This window comes from Bombus pascuorum, chromosome 1 (assembly GCF_905332965.1).
Source record: "Bombus pascuorum chromosome 1, iyBomPasc1.1, whole genome shotgun sequence".
Classification (NCBI taxonomy): Eukaryota; Metazoa; Arthropoda; class Insecta; order Hymenoptera; family Apidae; genus Bombus; species Bombus pascuorum.
The window spans coordinates 1,840,514-1,852,892 of NC_083488.1; the positions used below are offsets into that span (position 1 = coordinate 1,840,514).

The 12,379-nt window shown below is 41.0% G+C and overlaps 1 protein-coding gene across 1 annotated transcript in view; it reads left to right on the forward strand.

Moving 5' to 3' along the window:
* The window catches only part of LOC132916086 (collagen alpha-5(IV) chain), a 58,791-nt gene that overhangs the window by 42,000 nt on the left and 4,412 nt on the right, over nt 1–12,379 (forward strand). The window contains exons 4-19 of the mRNA XM_060975856.1: nt 873–1,094; nt 1,563–1,625; nt 3,119–3,361; nt 3,975–4,136; nt 4,505–4,631; nt 4,711–4,860; nt 4,942–5,118; nt 5,561–5,725; nt 7,812–8,155; nt 8,335–8,587; nt 8,741–8,934; nt 9,078–9,284; nt 9,359–9,464; nt 10,617–11,161; nt 11,709–11,907; nt 12,105–12,304. Of these exons, the coding sequence (XP_060831839.1) occupies nt 873–1,094; nt 1,563–1,625; nt 3,119–3,361; nt 3,975–4,136; nt 4,505–4,631; nt 4,711–4,860; nt 4,942–5,118; nt 5,561–5,725; nt 7,812–8,155; nt 8,335–8,587; nt 8,741–8,934; nt 9,078–9,284; nt 9,359–9,464; nt 10,617–11,161; nt 11,709–11,907; nt 12,105–12,304 (3,357 nt within the window). The remainder of the gene's footprint in view (nt 1–872; nt 1,095–1,562; nt 1,626–3,118; nt 3,362–3,974; nt 4,137–4,504; nt 4,632–4,710; nt 4,861–4,941; nt 5,119–5,560; nt 5,726–7,811; nt 8,156–8,334; nt 8,588–8,740; nt 8,935–9,077; nt 9,285–9,358; nt 9,465–10,616; nt 11,162–11,708; nt 11,908–12,104; nt 12,305–12,379) is intronic.

Here is a 12,379-nt window from a genome sequence, read left to right on the forward strand (position 1 = left end):
AAATATTATTTACGGGAAGAAACAAAAATAGGCCGGAACTTGTGCAATGAGTAGCGATGGCTACAAGATCATGCTCGTTAAATAGAATATACAAGAATTCTCATCAACAAAGATTCGGTTCGTGGCTCTTTAATACTTGAATTCTTCCTACGTCTTTTCGTTGTTGAACGTTGAAATGAAATTTTATAAATACGACGGAAATATTTTTTTTTTACTCAAACAGCACGTAACGTTAAGTACACTATTCTGAAATACGGATAATTTCTCAAAGATATGAAATGAACTTTTACCTTCGTTGAAATGACCCAAATATTCGGATTTTCCAATTTTCTAAATATTAGATTGTCCGAAAAGTGTCTTCCTTTTACAGACACGTCTTTTACAGCGACGCATCTTTATACAAACACGAAACCTAATCTGTCGAACGTTATGATCTTTATTCTGATAGAAGAAAATCGATCATACGTAATTCGACAAAATAATATAAAACAGAAAATGTTGTGCATCCATTATTTCCTTATAAAACGAAAGAAACCCTTCGGACGATCTAATAGTTTAATCAAATACCCACCTAAACGCATTCGTTATAATTTAGTATATTACCGTACGTATATTTTTTATGAAAATACATACGAAATTTATTATGTTTACGTATTTATCAAGGGAATTCTTCAGATGTTTAACGGTGTTAAAGAAATATTTTCTTGGCGTGTTCCTAAAACTTCATCCAAGAAGATTCCCAAGAAGCTTCGCGAAGCAAAGCGACCTTTCGTTAATCGACCTTTCGTGTGTCTCTTAGTCGAGATTCACCCGAGTGAAAATAAAACGGAAGGAATCAGAGAAATCTGGAATAATGAAATCCTTGGACGTAGGGTAATCCCGGTCCGGAAGGTGTAATGGGACCAGACGGTCTGGACGGATGCAACGGGACCGATGGACGTGCCGGTGCACCAGGATTGCCTGGTATGCATGGTGAACGTGGTCAACCAGGGCCAGAAGGAGATCCAGGGATCATTGGCGAGCCTGGTGACGGAGGTATCAATTCCGTGGGCGTGAAAGGTATTCGAGGAAATCCAGGCATCGACGGACCCGAGGTAACGAACTCTACAGATCCCACGACCCGTTGAAAACTAAAAAGCTAAAGAAGGATAATTGAAAAATTGAAATGTTAAACGACTCAAGTAGCAGAGACGAAGATCTTATCTACGAATAGAAGTAACAAAAATCACTCTGTCGAGTATGACACTTGCGTCGTTTATCGTTTAAACGATGGCTATAAACTTTTAGGATTTATTACGACTGTCCTCTATTTGGAGTGGAAAAGAATAGCAAAAGACGCGTTAAATTAACTATTATTTATAGTAAATTGGCACTCGCGATTACAGTCGTCGCAGTAGCCCTAGAAGCTAAAGTAAAGTCGTTTCGCAACTTACGCACTTCTAAATAGTATTCTGTGCGTAATTTACATGCTCGTCGACTAGAAAATCGTCGATTGATCACAGAAAACATACACCATAAATCGCATACATTGATAATTGGTAAATCGTAAATTTTCTGTCCAGGGTTTCCAAGGATCGTATGGGATCTACGGTGAAATGGGCTATCCAGGAGAGAGAGGAGACATGGTGAGTACAAGATCGCGACTTATCCGTTGGTATCGCGCTTCGGGTACCGTAACGACCGATCGGGCGAACCAGAGGGTTCGTGAACCTCGTACGAACGTTTAGGTCGTGCCATTCGTTCGCCAAGCCGCGAGGCTACCAGAGAAAGAGAGAAGCGACGAAGAAAATGAAAAAGACGAGGAAAGGGAGAGGCGGTCCAGTCTTTGGACGTGTTTCGTTCCTTTTTGCGAAACGCCACCTGCTCGCATGAAATATCGTCTGGCTGACTAAGTGTTGGCCGGTAATATTTAACGGACACGCCGGAAATAAGAAATGCGGAGGCGAACGAGATGCGACTTGGAATTTAAAGGAATTCATGGGCCGCGCGATATCGCGCCTTGATAACGTGCTCGCGATGGAATCTTCTTACATGCAGCTTCGTAAAAATCACCGCTGTACGATCGTGTAACTACCTTTTGTCCTTGCCCCCTCGAACTCGCGTGCTACGATAAAAATCAGTTTCGACCGGCGAACGCTGTGTAAAATGGAATTAACGATAAGACGAAACGGTGAACGCAGGTCGATTTCGAATTTGATAATCGCGACGATGGTATCTCGTCGTGCGAATAAAATTGCTCGCTGTTTCATACAACGTAAGATATACAAGTCAAAGTTTTTATAATAATTGTTCAAATAATTGTGCCTGGCCCACCGAGTAAAGACGAATACAAGAAAAAAGATACCATGTACTATCCGGTGAAGGGCAGTAGAGTAATTTCCAGGTAAATTGTGCGATTTACTATATGTAGTTATTCTGTGACGTTCGAATGATATTTCGTGGTTGATAAAATAACGAGAAAATATGGTAAGCAAATATAGAAATATGTGGATGAAACTAGCTGGATAAGAGGCGACGATCAGTCGCTGAAGCAACGAAGCTACATGTTAATCTCTAAACAGGGCAGAATCCGCTGAAATCTGAAACGTCGCGTTTCAAGAGCCTGTTATCTGCTGACACGACAGCCACTGATAATACGAGCCGTCTACCCTCTCAAGAAGATTCCACTGCGGCCGATCGGCAACTTCCGAGAAACTCGAAACCTCTGTTAGCTGCATTCGCCCTTCTGTAAACTGGCCACCGTGCACGCGTGCACGTTGCCTTCTTACTCTGTCGTGTAAAAGATGAAAAATTGGATATAATTTCGTTCCGGTAACGCGGTTAGAGCCAACTATGATCTAACGCGATCTAGCCTGTAATGCAATTTCGTTTTACGAGACTTTTGAGAATCGTTCGAGTCCATAGTACTTTCCAGGTAAATTATACTCGTAGATTTGACTCTTTTAAAACTAAGCTTTCAAATAACAGACGCAATAGAGTATGGAGTGTATACAATCATACAGAGTTAACGTAATTTTCATATATTCTATACGACGATACAAAGTACGAAACGAAGTGATATCGTGTCAGCTTACTCATTTATGATAGATATATAACGAACGATCGAATCGTCTTTTAGGGTTACCGCGGACCCATGGGGTTGCCAGGCATGCAAGGTGAAGTGGGTGAAACTGTATATGGCGCTAAAGGTACGGTGGGTGAACAAGGAGACAGAGGAGAGCCTGGGCCACCGAGTAAAGACGAATACAAGAAAAAAGATACCATGTACTATCCGGTGAAGGGCAGTAGGGGTGAGAAGGGGATGCGAGGAGATAGAGGTGGTCATGGAAGAAAGGGAGAACCTGGCATCAAAGGTCCTCACGTGAGTAACATAATATACTTTAAATTGTTACAAATTCCATAAAATTGTACGTTGCAAGTGGAAGAAGAAATAACGAGGTACAAAAGTATGCAAGTCTTTAAGTAGTTTCTTCCTGGAACAAAGAAAACTTGCATCGAATGAAATTATTTCAAAACAATGAATTTAACACTTAAAACGTCGTTCGATGTAGCAGAATTCCGTATCCTTCTCTGTTTCTAATCTTCTAAAATTAATAAGCTTCGATAGAACAAATCTCCCGATATTTCAAAAGGATTTCGTCACGTTAGTGTACACGAAAGATATAACTTAGCAAACACGAAGTTGGCACCCCGCTGGGGTAGCCACCCACATGCTATATTTATTTTTATTTTATTTTTTTTTATTACCAATGAGATATAACACTTTACCAAATGTCCTTCAGGACAAATTGTAAAAACCAAAATAAACTAAAAAAAAAAAAAACGTTAGTGTTGATTCGATTTAAAACATGTGCGGCGAGAGAAAGTCTCTCTCGGTGAAGCGAACACGGCCACATAAATTCGAAAAACTGCGAAATTGATAATCTCCGTGGATCGTCGTATTCGCGTTGTATATACGTGACATTTTCACGCAGGGTCGTCCAGGATTCGCTGGTACTAAAGGTATGAAGGGAGAGCAAGGTAACGATGGACCTAGAGGCAAACAGGGTGCGATAGGACCGCCAGGACCTTCGGGAGAAAAGGGAGAGAAAGGGGCTCCAGGCTATGCCGGACAACCGGGACCCGATGGATTAGATGTAAGACCACTCTACCGTTTCATTCTTAGTCAAAGAAACTTAATAAAATAATTCCATCACGTATTTTGTACGTCCATTTGTATTTTGTAAATTGTACGCTGTTCGTACTTTGTTTAAAATTAATTGATCACTTTTTGCGTACATATGTACCTTGAGATTTTATTAATTTTGCAGGTTTATTTATTAAAGCAAATCTACGATTATGTTTTAGCATTTTACTATAATTGATACAAAGATATCTAATTTAATAATCAATTTATTAACTAATTTAAGAATTATCTTTCAACTATCTTCAGGATAGCGATAGTGAACTAGATAAATTTTTAAAAATTGACTTGGAAACGTGTACCTCTGTATTTTGAATTCAGGGAGAGTTGGGAGAGCCTGGAAACCAAGGACCACCTGGTAAACAAGGAGCTGCGGGAGAACCTGGACAATACATACCGGAACTGGATGAAATAATTCAAGGAAATATCGGAATTCAAGGAGATCTAGGTTTGCTTTTATCCAGTATCCATTTCTAAAAATAGAAGGAAAAAAGATCTTGATGTAACAACTGCTCCTTTCTATCTAGGTCCGCCTGGTAATCCAGGAGAACCAGGAATACCAGGTTTACCCGGTAAAGTAGGTTATATCGGGCCACCTGGTCCTCCAGGACCGATCGGGCCTCCTGGATCGGCAGGACTGAAAGGATCTTCCATCAAAGGAGAGCCAGGACAAGATGGTTTGTATTTGACGATTCAACGTCCATCGAAGAACGCATTGAACTGACTGGAACGTACTTCGTTACATTTCTCTTTTCAAGGTCTTACCGGAGAAATGGGTTTACAAGGTCCACCAGGTGCACCGGGTATACCTGGACTCGCCGGTCCAAAAGGTTTTCCTGGAATATCGATACACGGCCCACCAGGCTTAGATGGAAAACCTGGATACCCCGGTATTCCTGGGTTACCGGGAGATCGTGGTGATCATGGCCCCCAAGGTACCTTTTCTTTCCTTTGATAAATTGCACATACGTCTATTTTATAATTTATGTTTATACACCTACATTCGTAGTTTCATAATTGTGTATACGTCTATACTATTTTAGCACGTTGATTGTCAGAACACCGATTAACAGAGCGATTAATTAATTGTCGGAATATTAATGAAGAATTGCTGATTAAATGAAAAAAATGAGGAAACGGTCTCTTGTAACAAAAATCGATAGAAATAAATAACTAGACAAAATATTTTCTTATGCTCTTGGTTTAAAAACACAGATATTTCGTGAGCAACGAAGAAATCGTTCGTATTCGACAATTATTCGTTCGTGCTCATTTTTCTTAATTATAAGCAGAAATCCTCATCGATATGCTGTAGTGGAAATTTGGTATCCTGTACAATTTCCTGTAGCGATACTAATTAACGTTTCGATCGGACAGGTCCTAAAGGTTTCCCTGGGAAAGGAAGCAGGATCGGAGGCCCTCCGGGTGAACGTGGTTTACCAGGACTTCCAGGACTTCCTGGACCCGATGGATTTCCAGGTGCTCCAGGCCTGAAAGGTGTAAGAGGTCTTAAAGGAGACGACTGTGGTGTTTGTACGCCAGGTACGTTATATTGATAAATTAAAAAGGAAGAAAAACTAACTCTCATTTTAATATCTATGGACGTTGAACTTTGATATTCTGTTTCAACATCGTATCGAAAATCTGTGCTTTAATAGTATATTATACTATGGCTCCGCTCTGTTTGCTACTGTCGAGACAATATCAGTTTACTAGCGTGACTAATGATGATGACATCTTGAGATAAGAGCGGTGGACAGTTATTGCTGTATCTTGAATTCGCAATAGGATTACAACGTTATCGCATCTGATAGCATCGTGTACTTATTCACTTACTTACATGCTTATAAGCCTACGCTGAGGTTTTGAATGTTCCATTAAAAAATATTTAAAAGCTTTGTAATATCGTTTACTACGACGTCCTCTCTATCTTCGTGTTTTCGTGCTCTACAAGAATTTGGATCGTGAACGACTAAACGCAATTGAAACGAATCTGCCAAAGGAGAGTAATCTCTACCATCTACTTTAGATAATACGTAGCAACTTCAATTACATAGGCGGGAAGAAAGAACGAAAATGATTTTTTAACTGTTATGAGAATTATCCATCTTCGTAGTTAATAGGAAAAGAGGAATTTAGTTGAATGACTCGTTCAAAATAAAAAAGTTTTCATCGGTAATTATTTGCAGAATAATTTCCTCGCCGCTCTTGAATCAAATTCTACGTTTCGATTACCTCTATACGATTATCATCGATCAAGTTATCATTTATAATTATGATTCATAATTGTTAAGGTTATTCGGTGTATGTGGAATTAAAGAAACGCGTGGGTAAATTGTAAGGTATTGTAAGTACAGGGTGCGCCGTTAGAATTCGGACAGAATTCAATTTGTAGTTCCCACCATATTAGAATTCAGATGTTTGTGCTGATTGACTCTGAAGTTAGTTAAATATGTCAATAAGTCTTCTATAACCTCAAAATGACAGAACTCGTTAAGCAAAACCCGGAATACGATAGAAGAGCGGCGATTATAGAAAGTCTTCGCGCCGGGTGGATGCCAAAGTGAATCGGAGGAACGACCGTTGGCTGGCCCACAATCTCGAAGATGTTCCTGTTGTGGGCAAAACCAAATTTCCAGCAAGTGTTCACGTTTTGAGCGTTGTCTCAAGTGAGGGCGACGTCATGCCTCCGCACTTCTTCCAAAAAGGCGAAAGAATCACAAAGGAGGTTTATTTGGAGGTCCTGAAGACAGTAATAAAGCCGTGGATGGAAATTACGGCTTCTGGAAGGCCGTATTTATTTCAACAAGATGGCGCACCTGCTCACACAAGTCATCTTGTTCAAAATTGGCTCTCTGACAATGTGGACATGTTTTGGTCGAAAGATTTCTGGCCTCCTAACAGTCCCGACCTAAACCCATTGGACTATTACGTGTGGGGCGTTATCGAGAGACAAACTAATAAATGCAGGCACCCCAACGTCAACTCCCTACGAGCTGCTATCGAGTCAGAATTCGCGACAATTAAACGCGACCAGTTGAAGTCAGCGTGCTCGCGCTTTAGAGCAAGAATAGAGCAGGTCATAGAGGCAGAGGGTGGTTACATAGAATAAAAGTTCTCAGCAAGGACCCTTTAAATGAGATATAACAACATTTTCATGTGTTTTTGTGTATTGACTTAAATAAACAACTTTCTGCACAAAACTTCTTTTGTCCGGATTCTAACGGCGCACCCTGTATATATATTGTGAATATTAAAGTACAAAGTGTGGAATACAATGTAAGATGGTCCAGATCCTCACGCTAGCAACGTTACCCTGAGACTAAAAGAACCCTGAAGCCAACGTGGCACGTGTACCGCTTATGGTCTGTCATCGACGCATTCCTTTGTCTATGCGCTATCGATGACCTTAGCGCTTGAGAAAACCGAAGACCAGATGTAGAGTTTTCTTAGAGGTGGCGATCGCTTCAACAATAATGATTGCAAATCATTACGAAAAAATATTTTGTATTTTTTACTTTATGCAAACGTAAAGATATTTCGAAGTTCTTATTTACCAAAAAAGAAATTCCGATCGAGTACTATACATTACACGTAGTATACTGATACGTACTATTTCTGAAAACAGGTCTACCCGGTAGAAAGGGTGAACCTGGTGATTCCGGGCTGGACGGATATCCTGGAACGCCAGGATACCCGGGATTGTCCGGACTTCGTGGATTCAAAGGCGTACAAGGTAAACGGGGTATTATGGGACCCAGAGGATTGGAAGGAGACAGTGGAAGACCAGGAATCGCTGGTCCTCAAGGCCCTAAAGGAGAAATGGGAAAATTGACATGGCCAGACAAACTAACTAGAATGCCCGGTGATATCGGTGACAAGGGTTTCCCTGGTGTCGAAGGACCGAGAGGCCCACGAGGTCAACCTGGTAGTCGTGGTGACACCGGCATTCAAGGACCTAAGGGAGAAAAGGTAAGAATACTTTTTATCTGAATGACAAACGGCATCTGAGAGACTTGGCCGTTTAAGAAAATATTTGAAGAACAATTGTTATTTATTTATTTTATATCTTCCGTGATCATATATTTTTGCGAAAGCTGATCGATTTTTCGTGAGAACATAGGCAACGAACGTCGCTCCTTTGTTTTCAGGGTGATTTTGGTCCTCCAGGGTTTCCAGGACGCGACGGTTTCGCCGGACTGGATGGTATTCCGGGTGTTCCGGGTGACAACGCATCGATACCAAAAGAATTTCTTCGAGGTGAGCCGGGTTTCCCGGGCATTCCGGGAACCAAAGGTCCAATGGGTGACAAAGGAGGAAAAGGTGAACCCGGAGAATCTTATCCGCCACCGGTTATAAATCTGAAAGGAGAGAAAGGATACAAAGGAGGACGAGGTGATATAGGTAAGAGGTTAAAGAGACAACGTTTATTCTCTGAATTTTTCTCCTATCAATTATTATACTACATATACTATACTAACAATAAATGAAAGATTGTAAAAAAGTAGCGATTGTCGATCGCCATTTGATAGTAAACGCGTGATGAAATTTCTACAGGAGAGGACGGTGCGAAAGGTGTCGAAGGATGGCCTGGTGACGAAGGATTTCCGGGACTGCCGGGAATTTCTGGATCACCTGGTATATCCCGCCAGGGTCCTATAGGATTAAAAGGATATCCCGGTATGCCAGGAGATCAAGGACCTCGCGGAACATCCGGTACACCAGGATCGCAAGGACCAATAGGTTTCACGGTAGGCATATGAACAAAGAGATCGAATCAAACGTTTAATAACGTAACGTAAAATAACGTTTTTCTTTCGTGATGTTGAATTTTTATGCAACTATCGCGTGATACAGGTGAAATAAAATTGCTTTTTCTCGATCGGATCTTTAGGGACGCTTGGGTAACAAAGGAGATCGCGGAGAACCAGGATCGAATCAGACGTATGGCGATTATGGATTAGTGGGTTGGTATGGTAACAAGGGAGACGTTGGTGACTCTGGTCCTAGAGGTTTACAAGGTAGACCCGGAGTGGATGGTGTGAAAGGAACGAAAGGTAGCAAAGGTGCTCCTGGTCAGGAAGGATTACCTGGACTACAGGTAAAATTAGACGGCAAAGACGATAGACGTCTGATATTTGATCCTTGAGATTTACGGGAAAAATCGATCAACAGGGAGCCAAAGGTCAACGAGGTTACAGCACTCAGGGACCTAGGGGATTCCCTGGAATGGCTGGACAACCTGGAATGCCCGGAAGAATGGGAGAAGTCGGTATTCCAGGTAAGATGGTTCTTAAATTTTAATTTTTATTAATTCAATTCGAATATCAGAAATTTATTATTATTTTTTTATTTGCGAAAAGAACCCTTTGATGCATAAAAGATTGACCAACTTTTGATCTATCTATTGATCCGTGTATCGATACATATTTGATCTGTGTTGCGTAACGCTATTCTACAAGGAGCAATTTCTCGCGGATCGTGACCATACACGATTAAGAAGAGTAATTCAATCGCCATACAGTCGACACGTAATACTTTTGATTACTCGCGATATTAAATTGATGGGATAGTTGTGTCGCTTCTATTCTTTCCAGACCTCGTTGATTCGCAAAGAAATCCATTGTTTCGAGTAAAGCTTGTATCAATTAGTTTTCAATATTATTCGTTGTTGCTTGAGATTTTATTTAATTCGAGTTAAATATCGATGACATGAAATTTATCGCGCTTATTTTTCACAAACGTTTTACTCTGCGAGGCAAAATTTCAAGTATTTACAGTCATTACATCGGAAATGTTAATTAACGCAATTGGCATCCGATTAGTTTTTAAATGCACGAGAAAATCTGTTCGGCGTATCGACCGACTCTCTAGAGAGAATGGTCCTTTCGAAACAGTTGCGACGATTCATGGGAATTGTTAGGTAACTATAAACAAGGATTAACTGTAACGCATGAACGCAATAAACGAACGACGAACACGCCTCGCTCGATATGTACATTCCCACTGGAAAAGGCCAGGGAAATCCAAACTTTACAAAATTCTGTATAACGATGATATTTAAACTGCGAACAGCCTGTTTTACATGCTTTGAATGGCACACACGGAATCGGATATTTCAACTGCAGTCCAATTATCAAACATCGATGGTATATTGGAACGAAAGAGCGGGTAGAATGCAACAGAATTACGCGGAAACTTGGTATTTAAATCGTGGATATTTAAGCAAATTATGTTATATGCTTTTATCAACGAAAAAATGAAATCTATCTAGAGGATCGTTTTATGTATTAAATATTCTAACTTCAAATATTTTACATACTTTTGCGTATTATCCACGTTCTATGGATTTATGCGCTTTCAAATTTCCCACAAATGCATAAAAATCTGCAATTTACTAACGATACATGGCTAATAAAACGACTGAAAATAGGTCCCTACGGAACACCTGGATTCGACGGAATGAAGGGTCTGAAAGGAGAAATCGGTTTCATCGGACGCAGAGGTGACGACGGTGATGCTGGACCGGTGGGTTACTCAGGAAGGGATGGTCCACCGGGTCAACCGGGTCCTCCTGGACCAGACGGTGCCGATGGTGAAACTGGAGAACCTGGTCCTCCTGGTTGGCCTGGTCCCGACGGAGTGCCTGGAATAATCGGAGCTAAAGGACAACCGGGAGACGTTGGACCCGAAGGTGTTATAGGAATTATGGGATTACCTGGTCCAAAAGGTATTTCTGGAGACGTGGGACCGGATGGTTTGGAAGGACTTCCGGGTGAAAGCGCGTTCAGTGGACCTCAAGGTGAGATAGGCGAGCCTGGTTTCATGGGAGAAGTCGGACCTCCTGGCTTCCCTGGCATGGATGGACGACATGGCCCACCTGGTGAACCAGGAATAGGTCGCGATGGCTTCCCTGGTTCGAAGGGAATCAAAGGTGAAACTGGCTTTGACGGATTCAACGGACTACCCGGACCAAAAGTGAGTCTCTTAGCGACGATGATGTTTAAAAATACAGTAGAAACTAATTGGTGTTACAAGTTTGTTCGGTGCACGCATCCAGGGCATCGTTATGTGTCCGAAAATTACATCAGGGTAGAATCTAGAGGAAATGATTAATTAAACAGCGCAATGATTCGAATAGGAAGATTTCCATGTAAAATGAAAGATTCAATCGCAGAGATATAATATATAGAATTAACTTTACAATCTTTCTACCAACCACTTGCGCGTATTTTCGGATCTAAATTAATTAATTTTCTCGTATTTTGTCAAAAATGTTTTCGACAGAAGGCTGGTGAAGTTATAGACGGCAAAAGGTTCAATTCCAGTTAAAACGTTCTTATCTTTCGCTGTGAATATTCCAAACAACCTTATAACATTATAACCGTACGTTATACATCAACATTCCGAGCTTACATTAAATAATACTAAACGACGATAGCGATATAACATTTTGGTTAATAATATTAATAACGGGAATAAATAATACGATAATAAGAGCTCCTCGTTTATCCGTTTCATATAGGGAGAGGTGGGTGATATGGGACCGGATGGTTTGAAAGGGCCAAGAGGAATTTGGGGTTTAAAGGGAACGCCCGGAGCATATGGTATTCACGGTTTACCTGGCGTGAAGGGTGAACGAGGTCCGATAGGACCACCTGGTTACAGCGGTCCTAAAGGTAAACGCGGATTGGATGGAGATCCAGGTCAAATGGGTTTGCCAGGTAGGTTTCGCAATTACGTTGTAAATTATCTTACTGCCCTTATCGGTAAATTGTAAAAGAAGACTAAAAATTAAAATTTACGTTTTCTTTATTAAACCAACCCCGCGAAGGAATCGTCAAAGTATTAATAATTCACGATATGACGCTAGGGAACAGGAAAAATGGTAAATATTGTACAATGTGTAAATTTTATTCAGGAATGCCTGGAGATCCGGGTCCTATAGGATTACCCGGTTTAATGGGTGCACCAGGACCCAAAGGAATGGTAGGTGAACCAGGTCCTCCATCGTATGGTGTGTCAGAAAGGGGTGATTTCGGTACTCCTGGCCTCGAAGGCTTGCAAGGTGAAAAAGGAATACGCGGTGAACAAGGTTTTATAGGATTACATGGACGAAAGGTACGTAAATAACGAATATCTTTATATTGTAAAAAATTTGCCTTCGAATTTGCTTGTTTGTTCGATCAAAGAACG